The sequence below is a fragment of the Crocuta crocuta genome, unplaced genomic scaffold, assembly GCF_008692635.1.
Source record: "Crocuta crocuta isolate KB4526 unplaced genomic scaffold, BGI_CrCroc_1.0 scaffold70, whole genome shotgun sequence".
Taxonomy (NCBI): Eukaryota; Metazoa; Chordata; class Mammalia; order Carnivora; family Hyaenidae; genus Crocuta; species Crocuta crocuta.
This window is the reverse complement of record NW_027528417.1, coordinates 15541408-15563336: the sequence shown is the minus strand read 5'-3', so window position 1 is coordinate 15563336 and position 21929 is coordinate 15541408. Positions and strand designations below refer to the sequence as shown.

The following is a 21929-nucleotide window of genomic DNA, read 5'->3' as shown; positions in this document are numbered from 1 at the left end:
TCAGTCAGTTAAGCACCTGACTCTTAATTTCAACTCATGCCATGATCTCACCGTTCATGAGGTTGGGGCTCATGTTGGGCTCTGTGCTGACAATGTGGAGTCTGCTTGGGATTCTCTCTCTCCCCCTCTCTCTGCCACTCCCATTCTCTCTCTCAAAATAAATAAGCATTAAAAAAATCTTTAAAATAATGAAAATTTGGAAATATTCTGAAGGTCTCAAAAGTATCCAAAGGTTAGTTGTGGTACATCCATGTCATTTATCAGCCATCAAAAAGATACTAATAAGAGTTTCTAATGGCATGGGAATGTGCTCATGACACAATGCTAAGGGAAGAAAGTACAATGCAAATTTGACAATACAATCTCAGTTTTATACAATAAGATCTTTGATGGGAAGAAATGTCACTAAGCTATTAACAGAGGTTAGCTACTGTTAGTACCACTGATTTATTTTTATCTCTAATTTCTCCTTTCTTCTGCATCTTCCAAACTCTCTACAGTGAGCATGCACTGGTTTTCTAATCAAGCAAAAGTAGCTTAGTGAAAACAACATACTTCTCTCAACTTTCTCTACACAGATGAAATAGTAAAGAGACAGAGATAGAGAAAGGGTTAAACTACTTCCTCCTGAATTGGCAAATTCATCCTTATCCACTAGATAAGCCAAGCCTCACACAATTACACAGCTTCCCTGGGACACCACATCTTCCAGCTTCTAGCTATGGGAGCACAGTCTCACTGGAGGCTATGGCTTCAGGAATATGCCTCCATGCATGCTGTCCCTGAACTTTTCTCATGGGCTCCATGAAAACACTAACACCCCTGGGCTGGTCTTAAGGGCAGTCAGAACTACTGTAATAAGGTGAGGAGGACTGGCAGTCAGTGACACAGAGTCCAGCGTGCCAGACTCACAGCAGGTTCCTGCTTCTGGGCACCTCTGGTTTGGGCTGGTCACAGCAGCCGGATCCATTCCTGGGCCCAGATGGTGCTCCTTATGGTCTCTAGAAAAGCCCATCTGCCTTTCCAAATGCTGGTTTCCTCCTGGGGGAAGGCTAAGCATTTTTTGTCTCACCACCTCAAAATCCTGCTTTTTTCAAGATCTGAGTTTTACAGAATTATAGAGTCTTTTTATCTAATGATTTCTACTTTTCATAAACAGATTTACTAATTGATTAAATGATTCATAAAAAGAGTGATCCATCCATTCATTTGATAAACATCTAATTCAGAGGATTTTTCTAAGAATTAAATACCATAATATAAGTAATGCTACTAATCCAGTACTTACCATAGTGTGAGTTAAAACTTATTAAGTTTCTCTGTTAGACACCAAGGAATGCAAAATAAGTGGAGTGCCTTTTTACCTGTCAGGAGGTAGACTTATACCTATACCAGAAACAAAGAAAGAGGGCCTTGGAGAAGTTATATAAATAATCCAAGGCCATAAAACAACAAGGAACTGATTTAATAATAATTCAGCTCTTGCTGGCCTGAGCCCTTTCATCCCTCTCCCCTGCCTGTCTACAATCCAGGGTTTTCCTTCCTGGATAGAAGGGAGATTGCAGCACTCTTCAGCAGACCCAGCTGCGTCTTCCTGGAGTCTGAATGATCACCACTTTACCTGAAAATACCTTCATTAACTAAGTCGGCTGACTTTCCTTTTCTCAGATACTATTTTCGCAGATAAAGGGTTAGAAGCGAAAGCACACAGAGGAAGGATAAAGCAACATTTCTGCTTGGTTATAGCACCATCATGTGGCTCTTTCATTTCTGCAGGATGTGGGAGTCACCTCCCCGTTGTGAATCAGGTGCTAGAGTGTCATTGCAACTTCCCCTGGACGCAGACTCTTTCTCATATGAATGTGTGCCATTCAGAGATTTTCAGTGTCCGCAGGTGAGCTTGGAAAGAGCCAAAGGAGCAGTGTGATTAAGACGCTGAGGGATGCTTTCTTTAGAACCCTGAGTATTCGATGTAAAAACTTACAATTTAGTGCATATTTAGAATTAAATGCATGAAACTTTTGATTCAGAGAAACCATATTCACATTTGCTTTTGTCTGCCACTTCATCGATGTAAATTATGGCCTTCTATGTGGCTGGTTTGGCATTTGGGGGGGACTCTGGAGGGAGTGGTGAAGAAATAGTCTGTCTCTCCCTCTTCCAGCCATAAGACAGCGGCTCCATGCAAAGAGTTGTGTGGCGCCCTGGACTTAGCAAGTCTAAGACAGAATAGAAAACGGAAATTGCTTCCTTGTGATTAAAGTGTCTCATCTCCATTCCCACGTTTCAGAAAACAAACAAACAACAACAAAAAAAACAGGTATGCTGGAACAACACCCAAGCAGAACTTCCAATTTGATTCAAGTATTGAGAGCAGATAGCGTGTCTTCCTTATCTGAGCACCTCATGTCCTAGCTCATGTGGGTTCTTGCTCATGGAATGTTCTTGGTAAAGAGTCACTGAATGAGCGGTATGCTCCTCCGAAATATGGAGGTTAGCCTCTGGTATTAACCAAGTGTGTGTCCCTGGCAAAATCCCTTTACCTCTCTGGCCCCCAGTTTGTAAAATGAAGGACTAGGCCACAGATCACCAAGATCTTTTCCAGCACGGACTTTTTGGGTCCTAAGGAATAAGAAGGCAGTTGTATAGCTCCCGGGGCCTTGATATCTAGTTAGTGCCTGAAAAGACCTGGACGTGCCAGAAGACAGCAGGATTCTTTGTTCTTGAGTGTTGGGAATGAGGCTTGGGTCCTGAACTGCAGTCCTGTATTGCAGAACTGTCACATGGAGACATTACAGGCAACTCAGATGAACTTTCCATTCTTCTCTCTGACATTTCAATAATCTCAAAGTGTTGTCCACAACTGATGCAATGGTCCTGGTAAATGCTTAATGTCACGATGTGTAGTTCTGGTTCTTATCCTTGTGTATGGAAGTTATTTCCCTTGCAAAAGAAGACTAGGTCAGATGCAGGCATATACTGCAATGGATTTCACATGAAGCCTCTACATGTATCCCCTACTCAGATCAAACTGGGAGGTTTCTCTAATACACTCTGAACTTTCTGACATTTAGGTCTTTGACCAAGCTTTTCCTCCGGCCGCAAACTCTCTCTTCTATCATCTTCCATCAGTCAAATCATATCCATCCTTGAGAACCAGATCCAACATCCTCTAAGGTCTTTCTACCTAATCTTTACACTCAAGAATGAGGCACCAGAATCCCACACATACTTCCGGCCAGGGCAAACAACCTCTAAGGCTTCTCCCCACTTTCTCACTTCTAAGCGTGGGAGGTTTAGAAAGTGTGGAATCTTTGGAGTCAAGTGCAAATAAATTATGGCTCCTCCTTTGCTCTTTAGGCCCCAAATCTGTTTTCCATCTATATAAATTGGGGGAAAATATCTATCTTATCTGGTTGTTTTGATGGTTGAATAAGATACCATCACAATGCCCTCCACCTTCCAACAGATTGGTATTTTTCCTTCCCTTCCTTCTTCCCTTCCTTCCTTCCTTCCTTCCTCAACTCTCTTAGCATGTTTTAACCTAATTTGTGGAAAAGATGGAATTCTCCCTTGATTTTTTTCCCCCTTCCTGGTTGAGTATAAGCTTCTGGTGGATGAAAACTGTATCTGTCTTCCCTCCCAGTGCTCAGAACAGTATCTTTATTTAGTTATCATTTAGCAAATGTCCTCTGTCAAATGAATGAATTATATGCCAGGCACTAATCAGTAAAAAGAGAGGACTTTTGGGCTGGCCTTAATCATCTGGTATGTCCACTGGGAAGTCTGGGGCTGAAACCAAGGCCATATAGAGATGTTAACTTCCACATGGAGCCTGATGCTTCTGAAAGGCAAGAGCTCTTTGAGCTCAGGCTTGCTGACTTACAGAGTCATCCATGCCCAGCAGGACAAGCAGTGGGATGGTGGTCATCCCTCCATGGACCCATTCCTCTAGAGACACAAAGCCGTCCCCGTCGTAGTCCATTCCTTGCAACATCTCCTTCAGTATCTGCAGAACCCAGAGAGCAACAATTGTCCACTTTCATCCCGCACGTCCCTGCCTCCCTCTGTCTCCTTCTTTCTCTTTTGCTCTGCATTATCTGGTTTGTGTTTTACCCCTTTGCCCCCTAATTCACAATTAGCAGAGCAGTGAGGGAGCAAATGGGGGTAAGGAGGCCAGGGTTCCACACCTGGCCCTGCCCTGCCCGGACTGTGTGGCCTTGGGCAAGCCACTCCTACTCTCTGGGTTTTGCTTTGCTCATCCGTAAAATGAAAATAACACTGCCATGTTTGTAGCACTGTAGTGAGGGTAAGAGAATGTATCTCAAATGTCTAATCTAATATCTGACACATGGAGACCCCCAGTGTAATTATTATTATTAATATTATCTGGTGACTGAGAAAATCTTTAAAATTCTTTCTAGCTCTAAATTCCTTGAACTCCTGTTATAAAAATTTAGCTCTGGTGGAAAGGTTAGGGCAAATTATTAGGTATTATTATTTGAATTATGTCTTTAATTTTTCCTATCAGAGAAGTGGGAGGTCAAGGTATAGGACCCTAGAGAAATCGCCTATAAGAAGCTAAGCCTGGGACAGCATGCACAGTAAATATTTGTATCCACATCCTGAGCCCCGCTTTCATTTTGGAGGTTCACGTGGACATCACCCCTTGCTTCTGGAAACTCACAGGCCTCAGCTCTGTGGGATCCCACTCCAGATACTGGGCAATGTGAAGCATCTGGGTGACAATACGATCCATCTCCTGAAAAACATCAAGAGGAGAGAACCACTAAAGTTGCGTTTTCAAGAGCAACACTCAAAGTCCAACCCTGTAGGAAGATGGGCAAGGCAGAGCATAAGAAGCAACAGTGTAACCTACTGGCATTTCATAAGGAGCTCACCATCTGTTTCTGTTCTTTATTTCTGCCTTGACTACAAAGCTGTATAGAGAGTAGATGCTCACAAGCACAGAGCATGGATAAGCCAGAGGTATGGAGAAAGCTCACTGAACACTGACCTCCTCCTGGACTCACCTTCTTTACCAACTCTGCACTTTGACCCAGCATAGAAGCTACCCATCTTTTCCCCTTCTCTGTGATTATAGCTCCCTAAATACTTACAAGCCAAGGCAGTTCTCTCTTCTCTCTTTTATCCCTCCTCATTCCCACAGTTTTAACAACTTGGGATCCATCTATACCCCTCAAGGGTCAGTTTCAGTTGGATGTAGGGCACCTAGCTGGTTCTAGCTCAGGCACTATGATTTACATTCCTTTGGGCATCTCCTCTGTTTCCTTTGCATCACGTCCAGCCCTGAGCCCAGGGCTCTGTGAATCAGAAATGTATAAGGGCTACATTTGCTTGGTGAGTGAGCCTTTTGTTTAGTACCAAGACCAGGTTTTATTTAAAACCTCACAGAATTGTATGCTAATGAATCAGTACACCAAGAGTTGCATGGAAATACGCTGGACTGAGGAGGTATGTGCGTCTCTTGGGCACCATCGAAGATGTTCAAAGTAAGACTGATCTTCAGAGACACATTGGTGAACTGAACCAAAGTTCAAAAATGTTACCTTTAGGGGTGCCTGGGTGGTTCAGGTGGTTAAGAGTCTGACTTCAGTTCAGGTCATGATCTCACAGTTTGTGAGTTTGAGCCCCACATCAGTCTCTGTGCTGACAGCTCAGCGCCTGGAGCCTGCTGCAGATTCTGTGTCTCCCCCTCTCATACTCTGTCTCTTTCTCTCTCAAAAATAAATAAACATTAGAAGTTTTACTTAAAAAGTGCTACCTCCACCAGGTAGAATGTTGGATCAAAATAAGCCAGCTAAAACTCAGCAGGGATTTTAAAAATTATATTTTATGTAAACTTTTAAAAATCCATTGCAAAACTACAGAGGAGGCAGTAGATTGGGATAAGGAAGTGGGCAGAACAGTGAAGACAGAGCTCAGCAGAATTTCCAATGAAAAAGAGCTTATGGATCTAGCTGGGTCCAAGATACACTGATGAAAACAACGTGATTCAGGAACAGAGAATTAGATTCAGTCTTGGCCTGTGTGAATGGGTGGGCATGTTCAGGAAGCATAGTAGGCAGATTTTAGGAAGACCTTGTTCCCCTGATGTCTACCATGGTCAGGCCACATGTGAATACTTCAAGAGTCATGGAGGAGTGGGTTAAGTTCTGTGCTATATTTTAAGAATGGCACTGACAGGGGTGCCTGGGTGACTCAGTCAGTTGGGCATCCAGCTTCAGCTTAGGTCATGATCTCGCAGTTTGCGAGTTTGAGCCCCGCATTGGGCTCTGTGCTAACAGCTCAGAACCTGGAGCCTACTTTGGATTCTTAGTTTTTCTCTTACCCTCCCCTCACAGTGCTCTGTCTCTCACTCTCTCTCTCTCTCTCTCTTTCAAAGATAAATAAACATTAAAAAAAAAAAAAAAAAGAATGGCACTGACAAACCAGAGGTTGGTCAGAGTGGTTATTTAAGCCTGCTTTCTGAGAAACAGTGTAGAAACTGCAGAATTTGAGCTTAAAGAAGATCTTTGGGTAGATGTGACAGTATCTTCAAAAACTTAAAGGCCTATTGTGTACAACTGGTATTTCACTGGTCAGCTGTCCTGGTCAGCTACGCAGGGCAGAAGTAAACAGAGGTATGTAGGGAAGGAGCTGAAGGCAGGTGTGTTTTTTTTTTTTTTTTCTAGGAGAGAGAGAGAGAGAGACAGTGTGAGCAGAGGAGGGTCAGAGAGAGAGGGAGTCACAGACTGAAACAGGCTCCAGGCTCTGAGCTGGCAGTCAGCACAGAGCCCGATGCGGGGCTCGAACCCACGAACCGCGAGATCATGACCTAAGCGAAAGTCGGACACTTAACCGACTAAGCCACCCAAGGGCCCCATAAGGCTGGTGTGTTTTGACCTCCCTGCTGGGTTGGGGGAAGAGGAGGGGGAGAAAAGAATCCTGTTTTGTGCTGAAAATTTCTCTGGCAGTCTAGAGGTGTCTTTTGTGCAGAAAGGAAGCCCTCTCTAACAGTGTCCCCAGCAGTGCAATGGCTGTCTCAAAGAGAAGGTGAACTCCCCATTCCGACGAGCTTTCACACTGAGCATCCATCTGCCAAGGATCCGCTGTGGGAAGCTGAAGCAGATATTTCTATTGGGACTCACTTCCATCTACCTATTCTGCCTTCCAAATAGATCTGGAATTTAACCACTTCTTGCCAGCTGCAACGCTTCTACCCTGGTGCAAGCCACCATCATTCCCTGTCTTGTTTATTCCAATAGCCTCCTACCTGATATCCCTGCTTGAGTCCGGACAATCTAGTCTCAATGGAGCAGCTGGAGTGATCTGGTAAAACTGAAGTCATGTCATCCCTCTGCTCAAAATCCCCTGTGGTTCTCCATTTCTCCAGAGTAAAAGACAAACTTTCCCAATCACCTCTAGGGCTTGATACGTTTGACGAACTCTCCCCGCAAGCACCCCTGGTCATCACTTGTCTGGCCTCATCTCCTACTACTTTCTCAGTTTGACCTCCTCACTCTGTTGCTCCATCACTCTGGCCTCCTCATTAATCCACTCACATTCCAAGCCTCCCCAAGGACCCCTGCACTTGAGGTTCCTTCTGCCTGGAAGGTGCTTCATCTGGCTATCCCCATGGCTTACTCCCTCACCTCCCTGAACAGATGTCTCCTGAGGGAGACCTTCCTTAGCTCCTCAAACTAAACCTGCAGACCCCTGCCCCTAGCACTTCCTTTCCCTCCTTCACCTTTCTTCCAGCACACACCTCTCTCTAACACGTATCTTGCTATGCTTTGTAGTGCATATGCTTGCACTACAATGAAAGTTTCAGGAGGGCATGATTTTTGTCCATTGGCCTCACTGATGTACCCCCAGTGCTCGGAGTAGTGCTTGACATGTGGCAGACACTCGATAAACATGTGTTGATCCAATGTTTGAGAGTCTATGATTCTCTGGCTGTTCCCTGGCAGGGCACGACCCACAGCATTGCGATGTGGCTGTAGGGATGTCCTAAAGGCATTGAGGGGTTTAGAGGATGTTAGGATGATTTAGTTGGTCTAATGGACTTGTTTCCTTCCTTCCCCGTGGGACTGGTCTGACTGAGTCCCATGTCCTTCACCCTCACAGCTTTCTGTTAAGGAGTTCCATCTCTGACACCGCTGGCCATGAGCGTGAGGCCTGTCTGATTCTTTTTGCCTTCTTCCCTCCCTGCTTTCTTCCTTCTCGATCCCTCCTTTCACCCATGATCCTGTCCTATCCCTGCCTATTCCCAGGGGAGAGTGGGGGCAGGTATCAGGCTTTCCCAGGTGCCATGGGATGGGACCATCTGCTCAGAGCAGGAGGAACCAGATCCACGGAGCTAGTACCCTAGGTATGAGAGGAAGACTAGGAAGTTAAACTAGATAAGATACTAAAACATCTCCCCATTTGGAGATTTTGTGATCCTGGGCTTCCAAAATGAAAAGGCCACGTGGAGTGCACTGCCCCCCTCCCTCGGCTGGCTCCATTGGAAGTAGTAGTGTGTGTGTGTGTGGGGGGGGGAGTTCTACCATGACTTCTGCAGCTCATATTGATACATCACTATTCCTATAAAGATGGAACTGGAAGTTTTTAGACTCTTCCTCTACCCTGCTTCCCTCTCCCTGAGGTTTTCTTGGTTTCACGAAGGACATTTAGAGAGAGAACTTACCGCCTGGTCCAGGAGACCGTTCTCATCTGAATCATAGAGACGAAACATAACTGCAAGAGACACAGAGGTGAGGCTCGCGGTGTCCTCTGGGCACCAGGCACGAGCAGAGACTTTGATGTTGCTGGTCTTTAGATGAGTCCTGTCACTGGGGTGAAGGCCATTGCAGCCAGCTCACCCACCCTCCCAGGCACACAGTCTGACTTCTTACACACTGGGTGGGAAGAGGGAGGAGAACCAAGCTGTGTGGCTTCCGGACCTGTCTAAACAATAACTCTGTGGCTGATGAGATCCAGGTCACGGTATGTTCCTGGTGGAGCCTGCATGTCTCGTGGCATCACTGAAACATGACTCAAAGCAAATGCCCAGCTGATGGTGAGTAGAGGCACCTGAATTGTAACTGGGACAGAAAGGGTGTGGACTTAGGCAGACTCACATCTTGGCCTTGCCCTACCATCCCGGGCATCAAACAAGTCATTTAACTTTGTTTCTTATCTGTAAGATGGAGACTGTAATAGTTTCTTTCTACTGTGTTTTTTTTTTAATGAGGATTAACATGTAAATGATAGGCCAATTTTTTTTCTCCATAACAATTTTTAGTTTTTCTATATAAGATATAAACATAAAGTGCACACGATGTGTATAAAACAGTAAATACCTTAATATCTTTAAAATGTTCATGAAAGCAATATGCCAAGTAAGACAACATACATAGTAAATATTTTTGCTGACCTTTTCAATACTTAGAAAGGCTTTAGGAGATTTTTGACAACCTAGTTCTCTTTAAAAAGATATCCAGAGAAGGTTAATTGACATGTTCTCTTAACATGCCCATAGCAAGCAGAGAAGTTCAAGATCATTTCATTAGCCTCATGATTTCAGGCCAGCTATGATTACTCTTAAAAATCGATATTATGACATCTAAATGTTTTTGACCTCATAAAAGATTTTAGAACAATTGAGCTTATATAATACAGACTTCTATTCCTGTGCCCTATTCCTAAGTCACACAGTGCTTGGAATGTAGAAAGCACTCAACAGCTATTATTTACTTTTACTTTCTTAATTAACATTTATTATGACATTTAATAAGGATGATGTACTGTCCTATGCACTTTCTCATTACTACTCACTTAATTCTCATTAATACTATTATATGAATTACCATTACAGAAGCTACTGTATTTATTTTTCTAAAACGTCAACATGTCATTCAGAAACATCCTCCATCATGTTCTAGCTGTAGGGAGGTGATGCAGGATATGGAAGATCTGGGAGAGAAATTTGGGCAAAGGACTAAAATTTCCATTTCTGAGACCTGGGAGCCTGCATTTTGGTCATCTAGGATCCTGTTCATGATCTCAGAAGTAAGCAGAGTAGGGAGCAGAGCTGAGCATGTCTTCATTTTCCTCCAATTCTCGAAACCCTTCATCAGGCCTGCTTTCTGTGGAGCCTCCCGACTGCCCCTTCACCCACATCCCCACTCTGGACCACTCAGCATGTACCCAAAGGTCACCACACTCCTGCTAAGTTGCCTGTGTGTTGTCACATCTTTTTATATGTCTTGATATCCCTGCACCTTGTCTTTTTTCAGTTGTGTGATCCGGTGGGAACGGATTCTTTAGAAGTAGGATCATGGCCTTCCAATTCTCTATGAATCTTCAGAACATCCTGGTCAGACAAACTCAGCATATGAGGCTGACTCGCCAAACAGATGGCTGAACGACATAAGGAAGGACAGACCTTCCCCAAACTGTTGCTCCCAGACCCTAGCCCTGGACAACTCTAAACACAGAGTTCTCTTGGTCCTACTAGACACAGATAGTAGAACTATAAAGTGTAAGCACTTAGCTTTTTAGCAGCATGGCCTTGGACAAGTCATTTACACTTTCTGTGCTTTCTGACATGTAAAATGAAAATAATCACATTGACCTTCTAGGGTTATTATGAGGTTAAAATGAGATAATACATTTAGAGTGATTAGCAGAGGGACGCCTGGGTAGCTCAGTCAGTTAAGCATCAGACTTTAGCCCAGGTCATGATCTCGTGGTTTATGGGTTCGAGCCCCGCATCGGGCTCTGTGCTGACAGCTTGGAGCCTGCTTCAGATTCTGTGTCTCCTTCTCTCTCTGCCCCTCCTTCCCTTCCCCCTCTCTCTTCTTCCTTCCCTCTCCCCCCCCTTCAAAATTAAATAAACATTCAAAAAAAATTTACAGTGGTTAGCAGAGGGGTGCCTGGGTGGTACACTTGGCTAAACGTCAGACTTCGGCTCGGGTCATGATCTCACCACTCGTGGGTTCGAGCCCCACATCAGGCTCTGTGCTAACAGCTCAGAGCCTGGAGCCTTCTTTGGATTCTGTGTCTCCCTCTCTGACCCTCTCCGGCTCATGCTCCCTTTCTTTTTCTCTCTCTGTTTCTCAAAAATAAATATTGAAAAAAATTTAAAAATATAAAGTGATTAGCAGATATATGGTATTCAATAACGAGTTATAATTGTTAATGTATTGATGATAGGTAGGATTTCAGGCTATAGTTTCCAAAAAGGTACATGTTTGGTTATTAAAAAGGAAAGCTTGTTTTCAATCATTAAAGTCAGGGGAAGATTTGAATTTATTTGGTTTCATTAAGAAAAAAACAAATAAGATTAAAATCTCAACCAAATGACCAAGTTTCTGCAACAAAAAATTACAAAAAAAAATATGCAGAAGATTAAAATAGAAGAAACATAAGAAGCAATGGCAATGTATGGACCAAGTCTGGATCTTAATTCAAACAATTAAAACTATATAAGATAATTGGGAAACTGTGAACACTGACAGTATTTGATATATAAACGGTGAAATGAAATTGAGTGACTTCTGTCAAGGGGTGTTAAAATGGGGTCAGGAGGTCATCAAGGAGATGGGCCTTAGGCACATCCTCACTGGGTGGAGCCCTGAACTCTGAACTGGGCTAAACTGCAAATATTCCAAGGACTCAATTCTAGCATCTGTAACTTGCTACGCTAAGGGTCTTTACTTAGTGACAGCCTTAGTAACCAATTATATTGGGTCAAGATTAGTTTTCTGCCATCAACACCAATCAAAATTCTCTGTAAACAACATATACAAGCATTCCCTTTTGTCTTTAAAAGCCCTCAACTTCTGTTCCCTGGGAGGGGTACTATTTGGCTTGGTGCCCAAATCCGTGTTCCCCAAATTGCTATTCTGAGGTCCTAAATAAGTGCTTTTGTTTTTATACTAGCTCCACCTCTTTTCTCTCTGAACAGACAATAGTAAAGAATCATTGTCTTTCAATGTGATGATGGTGCTGGGGTTATATTTAAGAAAAAGCTGTATTTTTGAGATATATACTGAAATATTTATAGGTGAAGTTACATGATGTCTGAAATTTGCGTCGACGTGTTCTGGGGCATAGGGAATGTGTGGGACGTATAGATAAAACATGATTTATTATAAGTAATTACTGAAGGTGACTGATGGGTACATGGAAGCTCATTGTGCTTTATACTTTTATCTATGTTGGAAATTTTCTATAATAGAAAGTTTTTTAAAATGCAGTTTCTTGGGGTACTTGGGTGCCTCAGTCCATTAAGCGTCTGACTTTGGCGCATGTCATGATCTTGCTGTTCCGGAGTTCCAGCCCTGCACTGGGCTCTGTGCTAACAGCTCAGAGCCTGGAGCCTGCTTCGAATTGTGTCTCCCTCTCTCTCTGCCCCTCCCCTGCTCATGCTCGCGTGCACGCGCGTGTTCTCTCTCTCTTTCTCTCTCTCTCAAAAATTAATATATATTTTTTTAAAATTGAAAAATAAAATGCAGTTTCTTTTTATTGTCATTACAAGGCTCGGTCTGAGAGCCACTAATATGAAAACATCTTCTACATCCTCTCTAGTAATTATGGACAAATATAATGCCTAAAACTCAAAAATCCAGCTGAATCTTGGAAATAATTTGACATTTCACTTTAAATATTAGTCAAAAGAAACATAAATCTGCTATATTTGCCACCAAATTGGCACTGAAGACTTGCAGTTATTAACATGTCAAAACTATGGGTGGTCAGCGAACTGTTTCGCTTTGGTTTGGGCGAGAGTTAACCTTTGCCAGATACTTCCTTGTTAATGTTCAAGTTTTGTTGACTTGTCTTATTATTAACTAGAATTTTGACTTCTGCTATGATGTGTATGTTTTTCCCTTTAATGTCTACTAAGGTCCCAAAAGGAGCCTAAACAATATATCTTTTTTAACAAGGTCGTGTCGTCTCCTGTTTTTAAAAGTCTGCCTGTAGGCGGATGGAGGCCAGTGAGCCCCGCCCTGCAGTGAGTCTTACTAAGAGCCTGCAGGCTGTTTCAGCTGCTGTGGGCTTTCCTTCCTGCCACCAGCTATTACTCTCTCCTTGAAACCAACTTTAAGGAGCACTGTGAAACCAAGATCAACTCCCTTACCTAACTAGTGCTTTTTCTCTAGAGGCCAAAAAATGTGGGGTAGGGGTGGGTGAAGAAATGAAAATAAGCTTCAACGAGATGGAGGCGGATTAGTTCTCAAGGAAAAACAAAAAGATTTCCTCATAGTTAAGGAGTTGTTTGGGCACCGAATAGGAAAGGAAGACAAATGTTGAATATCCTCCCTTGAAAAGTAAGAGAAGGTGGCAGCCTCTCAGTCGGAGGCTTTCAGGAAGTTCTGCCAGCAGTAACGGGAGGCTTGACCCTTTGCAGAGACCTCTCCCCTTTCCAAATCCTGGTTCTCAATACCAAGGTCTCCGATGCACTTCCCACTCTCCATACATCTGGTACTGTGTCCCAACGTGGGTTCTGGGAAATGTCCAGATCACTGCTGGGGACAGGACAGAACCACCTTCCCCAAGCAGGCATCACCAACACCCAGGATCCCAGATCAAGCTCCGACATGTTTAGAATGCAGGACAAGACACTAGATCTTCCTCTAGGGAAAACTTGAAGCCCCTTGACAGGATGGACACTTACATTCCAGCTTGTCCTGAGGCCTCCCCGTCTCCAGCAGGGACAGGTAACACACGACATCCTTCAGGTACACTGTGGGGGATTCTGAGCCTGGAGATGGAGCAACAGGATTTCCCAGGGGGGGTGCAGCCACTTCGCCTTTCGCTGGCACCTGCTTCTCGGTGATTTTTGATTCTGTGATAGGCAAAAGGAAACCATCCAAGGGCACTTAATGTTTAGTAAGTATTAAGCCTCTTTTGTTGCTCCATTAGATTCTTGGTAGAGAAAGTGTTGGTTATTTAAATATGATCAAATCAGTGGCCCTAGAAATCCAGTTTGTAGCGTTCATACTCTCCGAATGGACCCCGTTCTGACCCTTTTAAGAATCTCTCTCATTGAGGGGCGCCTGGGTGGCTTAGTCGGTTAAGCGTCCCACTTTCGCTTAGGTCATGATCTCGCGGTTCGTGGGTTCGAGCCCCGCGTCGGGCTCTGTGCTGACTGCCAGCTCAGAGCCTGGAGCCTGTTTCAGTCTGTCACTCCCTCTCTCTCTGACCCTCCCCTGCTCACGCTGTCTCTCTCTCACTCTCCTAGAAATTAATAAAAATATTTAAAAAAAAAAAAAGAATCTCTCTCATTGTAAGAAATACCCTGTGAATTTTCAGAAAAGATGACAGTGATTTTTAGTAATATCAATAGCCAACAAGTAAATGTCCTTCAGACTAATTTGGGGGGAACACACTCAATTTGCAGAGTTAATTCTGGCTGGGATTCCAAAATCCAGACAACTGGTCATTTACCAGTACACCTTTTAACAATTTTTCTTCTCAAATATATTTAAATATAAAGAAAAAGGTGAATATTCAAAAGTGAAAACTGGGATCGACAATCGACAAATTTCCAGCCACTGGGAAGAATTCTGACTAGCTACAAGCCTAATCAGTTGGATGAAGAAAATGCAGAAAGTGGTTTATCATACCACAGGAATAGAGTAAGTTTTCCCTCTGGAGTTTTACGTCTTTCAGGTTGGAAAATCGTCTCTCTTCTTTGTCTTTTAATTCAGAAATATGAGGTTATTGCTAATGAGAAAACTGGGCAGTTATATTTTACTGTGTGAATTATATTTCTTGAGGCACTTTAAGGGATATCGCTCTTCCCCCAGCCTCCCTAGATTCATGCCCATCAGAAATGATCTTTTAATATCCGGTAAGAGGGTGCGATCCACAGAAAACATATGGAAAAGAACAAGAAGGACCCATAATGAAAAATCCACTTAGGTGTTGTACCACTAAGTAATGGAGTGCTGAAGGTATAGACAGAAGGAGAGACAGCGTGATAGTAATACCTGCTTCCAGGATTGAAAGGCAATGCTATCAGTACACTTTTCATTCAGAAAACCAAAGCGCCAAGCAAAGGCCAACAGTAGAGCCGCGCAGCATGAAAGCGTCCCAGGGGTTAGGGGTTAGGTCGGGGTCTGAGAAGGGAGTTAAACGCCATCCAGATGGACAGGGAGTGAGGCCAGTCTCACTGACACACTCTGCTGGCCACAAAGGGCCCTGTGAAGAGACCAAGATGGAGCCAATGAAACAGAGCTGTAAAACAAGGCAAAGAAGCTCCATCCTGAAGTCTCGGAAAACCAGATCTTTGGGAATAATTTCCTACTCTGAAGTCTCGGAAAACCAGATCTTTGGGAATAATTTCCTACTCGACAAGACCCTCAGGAGGCTGCAAGAAGATATGTTAAATAGGAGCAGAAAGCCTCAGGGGTGAGCAAGTTAGGATAAAAATACAATAGGATGAGATAAAAATAAGGATAGTGAGATGGGGGAAACTGCAATTAAATTACATATGCAACACAAGTATTAAAATCAGCACTGGAGGAAAAGTTATGAAAAACCATAGTAATATATAAGACAAATGTGAGAAATCCTTTGCACCAGGGAGCCCATTATACCTCAAGTTACTGTTACATCCTCAGATTATCCATTCATGAAAACACTATTATAATGACTTCTATTCTGACTAAATTGGGATAACAAGACCAGATTTACCTTTCTACTGAAACAAATAAAAAACTACACAAAAGATATGAAACAATGGATACTGAATGTGGTAGCGCCAAATGGTGATCCCACAAGAGCCTGGGGAGCCCAAGGTGGCTAGAGTTCACAGAGGAGGAAGCTGCATAGAGAGAACTCCACAGATCTACAAAGGGTCTCCTGTGAATAATCAGTGGAGAGTTCCGTTCCATTATTCAGCTGAATAACAATTAGTACAGATGTATGAGAATACCAGAGGCTGGGGAGAGAATCAGTATTAGAGGGAACAGTCGCTGCGATGCACAGAGAGCCAGGAATAGTGTCTATTCTCACCAACCAAGGTAGAAAACCACTGTAACTCATGAATCATTGGGTAGATGAGTTTTGCTTTGATTGTCGGATGAAACTAGCACATGCCTTTCTGGTCCTGGCTAACAAACCTTTAAAAGTTTGACCCAAAAAAGTCAAACTATTTCTTTTCTTTTTTAATTAAAAAAATTTTTTTTATGTTTTATTTATTTCTGAGAGAGAGAGAGAGAGAGACAGCATGAACAGGGGAGAGTCAGAGAGAAAGGGAGACACAGAATCTGAAACAGGTTCCAGGCTCTAGGCTAGCTGGGAGCACAGAGCCCAACGTGGGGCTCGAACCCACAAACCATGAGATCATGACCTGAGCCAAAATCGGATGATTAACTGACTGAGCCACCCAGGCGCCCTGAGGTCAAACTATTTCTAAGTAACCTAACTATGCCCCAAAACAAAGCTCAAGAATTTTTAAAGGACTATGAAAATATCCAATACCCAATGATGTAAAATTTCAATGGGTGGCATTTAATAAAAAACTTATAGGTATGCAAAGAAGCAAGAAAATATAAACAATAATAATGAGAAAAAACAACTGAAATAACCGAGAAATGACACAGATGATATAACAGACAAAAGCTTTAAAATAATTACTACAATCACATGTCCAAGAGGCTAGAGGAAAGATAGTATATTTTAAAAAAAAAATTTTAATGCTTTTATTTATTTCTGAGAGAGACAGACAGACAGCATGAGCAGGGAGGGTCAGAGAGAAAGATACAGAATTTGAAACAGGCTACAGGCTCTGAGCTAGCTGTCAGCACAGAACCCGACGTGGGGCTCAAACCCACGAACCATGAGATCATGACCTGAGCCGAAGTCGGACACAACCGACTGAGTCACCCAGGCCCCCAACATAGTACATTTTAAGTAGGAATATAAAAGATATTTAATAATGCCTGCCTACATCAAGTGTCTAGATATGATGTGTGAATTGAAAACATGCACTGAATAGGATTTACAGTGGATTAGACATTGCAGAAGAAAAGATTAGTCAGTTTGAAGCACAGCAAAAGAAACTATTCAAAAAGACTAAAAAAAAAAGAAAAAGAAGAGTATCATATCTGTGAGCTGTGGGACAACTTCAAGTAGTCAAATAAATATGTAGTTGGAATATCTAAAGAGGAAAGAAAGAAGTAGAAAAAAATTGAAGAAATAATGGCTGAAATTTTTCCAAATTTGTTGGTGCTTGATAAAAACAACAGGACCTCAAATCCAAGATTTTCAATGAATCCCAAACACAAGAAATAAAAATAAAACTACATCAAGGTGGGGCGCCTGGATGGCCCAGTTGGCTAAATGTCCAACTCTTGATCTCAGTTTAGGTCTTGATCTCATGATCATGAGTCCAAGCCCCTTGTTGGGCTCTGTGTGAGCATAAAACCTACTTTAAAAACACCACCAACAACAAAAAAAAACCCAAAGCTACACCAAAACCTTAATAATCAAATGGATTAAGATAAGTGATTAAAAAAAAAAAATCATAAAGGAAGTGAGAGGAAAAAAGACACATATGTAGAGAGAAACAAAGATAAGCATGGTAGTAATTTTCTCATTGGAAAGAAAGTGAGCAGAAAGTCAGTAGAATTACATCTTTAAAATACTAAAGGAAAAAATATCTGTCAGCCTAAAATTCTTTAGTCAGTGAAATATCTTTAGAAGAAAGAAGGCAAAATAAAGAATTTTTCATATGTACAAAACTGTATAGAGCTGCACTACAAGAAGCGGTAAAGAACATCTTTTTTGTAGAATTATACCATATGGAAATTTAGATTTATGCACTGAAACTGGTAACCACATGGGTAAATATAAAAAAAATATGTTTCTTATTAGTTAAATCTCCTTAAAAGATAATTCACTATTAAAACAAAAATAATAACAGTATGTTGTGTAGTTTTTAATTTAACATATGTAGAAGTAAAATGTATGACTATAATACCACAAAGGTCTAGATAAGAAATGGAGTTATATCGCAGTTAATTTCTTACAGTGTATGTGAAGTGGAATAATATTACTTGAATGTAGACTGTGATAGTTAAAACAGTCACTAAAATAATATAACAAAATTATAGCTAATAAGATAAAAAAGGAGATAAAATGAAATCATAAATAATTCAATTAATTAAAAGAAGGCAGAAAAAGAACAAAAGGGGAAGAAAGGACAGATGTGAAAGAAAAGAAATAGCAAGATGGTACCTTTAAACGTAACCATATTAATTATCACAGTAAGTGTAAACATTCTAAAACTCTAACTAAAAGGCAGAGATTGTCAGATTAGATAAACAACAACAACAACAAGATCCAACTACATGCTTCCAATAAAAAAGTCAATTTAAATATAAACAGAGGGGAACCTGGGTGGCTCAGCTGGTAAAGCATCCGACTTTGGCTCAGGTCATGATCTCATGGCTCGTGAGTCCAAGCCTAATGTCAGGCACTGTGCTGACAATTCAGAGCCTGGAGCCTGCTTTGGATTCTGTTGTCTCCCTCTCTCTCTCTGCCTCTCCCCCATTCACTCTCTGTCTCTCTCAAAAATTAATAAACATTAAGAAAATTTTAAGTATAAAGACACAAATACATTAAAATATCCTTGTAACTCTAGTCAACTAGAGTTGCTACATTAATTATGGCATAACAAGTTATAATAAAGTAAATTTTATTTTATTTTTTTTAATGTTTTATTTATTTCTAGGAGAGAGAGAGAGAGACAGCATGAGCAGGGGAGGGTCAGAGAGAGAGGGAGTCACAGACTGAAACAGGCTCCAGGCTCTGAGCTGGCAGTCAGCACAGAGCCCGACGCGGGGCTCGAACCCACGAACCGTGAGATCATGACCTAAGCGCAAGTCAGACGCCCAACCGACTAAGCCACCCAGGCACTTCTAATAAAGTAAATTTTAAAGCAAAGAGTTATTAGGAATAAAGAGAGTCAATTCATAATGCAGAAGTCAAATTATCACGAGAACATCCTGCAAATTCCACTCCTAGATCTTTCCCTAAGAGGAATGAAAACTGTCCATACAAAGATTTGTACAAGAACATTCATATTTTATATGGAATAGCCTCAAACCGGAATCAACCCAAATATCCAACAATACATGAATGGATAAAAAAAATTGTGGAATATCTACCTATTTCCTAGAATACTAATCAGCATTGAAAATAGGTTAATTATTGATACACACAACAACTGGATACATTTTAAAGTTTTTATGCTGAGTGAAAGAAGCCACACCAGAAAGTGTACATACTGTATGATTCTACGTATATAAAATATAGAAAATGCAGTCTAATCTATAGTGACAGCAAGCATATCAGTGATTGTATGGATATAGGCGTGGGTGGCTAGGGAGGGTGGGAGAAAGGGAACTTTTGGGGATGATGAGTATCTTCATTATACTGATGTGGTACTGCTTTTATAGGTGTATACATATGTAAAAGCTTACTGATTATACACTTGAAACATGTGTAATTCATTTTAGGCCAATTATACCTCACCAAAGCTGTTTTGAAACATTACTACAGCCTTTTACAAAGATCCTTGGGTTACCAGAACTGTGATTGGTTGAACCATTGTTCTAGTCTACACTGAAGTGTACTGTTCTTCCCAGTCATGGAAATGCTGGGAAGCAAAATGACTGAGGGGCACATAATCCTACTCATGTTTTTCCTCCTTGAGCTTCCTTATATGAAACAGCCCTAGCCCACAGCCATCTAAGTACATCCCTCAGGGACCATTAGTAGTAAAAGACTAACACCATTCCAGATTACATAGGTTCTGTTTGGTGCCATGTCATAATCCCTGTTGCTTGAGGTTCTTAGGCAGACTTGACTTGTTCCACCTTTTCTCTTAATCTCTGTATTCCTTTTTGCCTTCCAGTTGGGCATAGTGGAAAGAACACCAAGCTAGAGGCAGAGGGCTAGGTTTCTCACTCCGGGTTTGTGCTAATGGTGTGTGACCTTGCACAAGTGGGCTTACTCCCCACATCCAACCTCAGATTTGCATCTGTTGAAAGAGGGACTTATATTAAAATTGGTATATGCTAAAAGTCTTGAATGATAAAAAAATGTTTGTGAGTATAATGATAAGTGAAAAACAAAGCTGGATCCAAAATTATATCTATATCTATATCTATGTCTATGTCTATGTCTATGTCTATATCTATCTATCTATCTGCCTATCTATCTATAGTCTGATTCCAATTTTGTAAAAAATTATAGAAAAAAATACAAGTGTGTGCATGCTTGTGTGTAATTGCACTGGTAAATTATGGGTGATTTTGTTATTTCCTTCTGTTTTTTGTACTCTTCAATTTTTTTTATAATGTGAATGTGTTACTTTTATAATTGGGAAAAACTAAGAAAAAAAATCGAAGGACTTTTCTTGGAAGTCCAATATTCTAAGTTGCTGAAACATCTCAGGAGCCTGAGGAACTAAATAAAAACCAGGAGACTAAAGTTCACACTGTTGATCCCATTTAGTCCTGGCCATTCATGGAAAGGTGCATTTAGGCTTTCCCAGCTGACATCCTGACAATGACAGATTGCTTAAGGCTCTGAGCCCATGTCTGGACTCAGTAAAAGACCCTCTCTGCTGCGTTTACAGACCCAACCATTCACCCACCTGGCTTTGGAAATGAATAACTCAAAGTGGGTTTTTCTAGATCCAAGCTTGGATATCGCTCTGATAGGCCTAAATAGGCCATATCAAATGAGAATTTAGTTTCCTCTGGCTTCTGCTCCGGCAAAAGGAAAAGGCTGGGATTTTCAACAGATGGCCTGATCTAAGGTGAGAGCAGAACTTGGCTCTTCCTTACTGGCAGAAGCTTCTCTCTGTGGTATCTGTCTGTCCCTACATTCCTGTTTCTTGTGAACAGGGGCATCTAATTAAGACATCCACAGAAAGCAGCCCCATAGGAAACGGATTTTCTATTTTAAATCTCAAGTCACTAAAGAAGATAAAAAAATGCTATATACCTCCCTGGGCCAGTAGTCAGATTATTACCCTTTATTATTTGACCACAGGATAGTCTCTATAAATAAGGAAAGTGTACATCATAAATCATTTCTCCAGGAGGAAATCTCTGGAAGTTGCTCTCAGACCCTGAATGATACAAATGTTGCAAATAAACATGGTGGTGGTCAAATAAGCCAGTTAAATTCCATTATCATCACCTTTTCTCAAATATCATATAATGACAGTAGCTCTAATACATCCTTTCTTTGTTCCTCAGAAACCTCAGCCACTAAAACAAATCCTGTCCTGACAATTTGGAACCTCAGGAAATGAAGTATAATTTCTCTCAGGTTCGTCTTGAAGTTCAGATACTTGGACTAAGAAAGCCTCTGGGTGAAGATTTGGGTCCAAATGCTTTTCATGGTTGTTTTTCTTGCTCAGAGTTTAGAATCCCAAGATTTTCAGTTTCACCCTTCTCTTCCTATCATGAGAATAATCTATATCATACCATGCCCCTGCTATTCTACATAAGATTTAAGACTTATTTCTAACTTAAATCCGTTTTACTTAGGGGCCATGAACCTAGCGTGGCTAGGTGAGATGCTGGGAAGGGGCCATGAACCTAGTGTGGCTGGGTGAGATGCTGGGAAGGGAGGGTGGGTGAGCCATACTTGGTAGAGTCTTGCCCTGATGCTGTCCCTGAAGGCCTCGGGAAGGCACCGATGCTTGTCATCCTGGCTTTGTGAAGCTCTAGGAGAAGACCGGAATTTGCTGAGCTTATGGTCCAACGGCAACTCTCTTTTCCCAACCCATGTTCTGCTTTTCATCCAGAGTAAATGTTTGATCTCACCAGTCCTTCGGTTACACACTGAAAAATCCTTAATCCTTCTAGTTGTCCTTTTTGCCATGACTGGAAAAAAGATGAGAACTA

The 21929-nt window shown here is 41.8% G+C and overlaps 1 protein-coding gene across 3 annotated transcripts in view; it reads right to left on the bottom strand.

The window, feature by feature from the left end:
- Positions 1-21929, bottom strand: part of DGKG (diacylglycerol kinase gamma) — a 160401-nt gene that overhangs the window by 117005 nt on the left and 21467 nt on the right. For all 3 annotated transcript variants that reach the window (XM_077754424.1, XM_077754425.1, XM_077754426.1), the window contains exons 5-8: positions 13670-13840; positions 8693-8742; positions 4688-4762; positions 3887-4009 (exon numbers count right to left, since the gene is read on the bottom strand). In XM_077754424.1, the coding sequence (XP_077610550.1) occupies positions 3887-4009; positions 4688-4762; positions 8693-8742; positions 13670-13840 (419 nt within the window). The remainder of the gene's footprint in view (positions 1-3886; positions 4010-4687; positions 4763-8692; positions 8743-13669; positions 13841-21929) is intronic.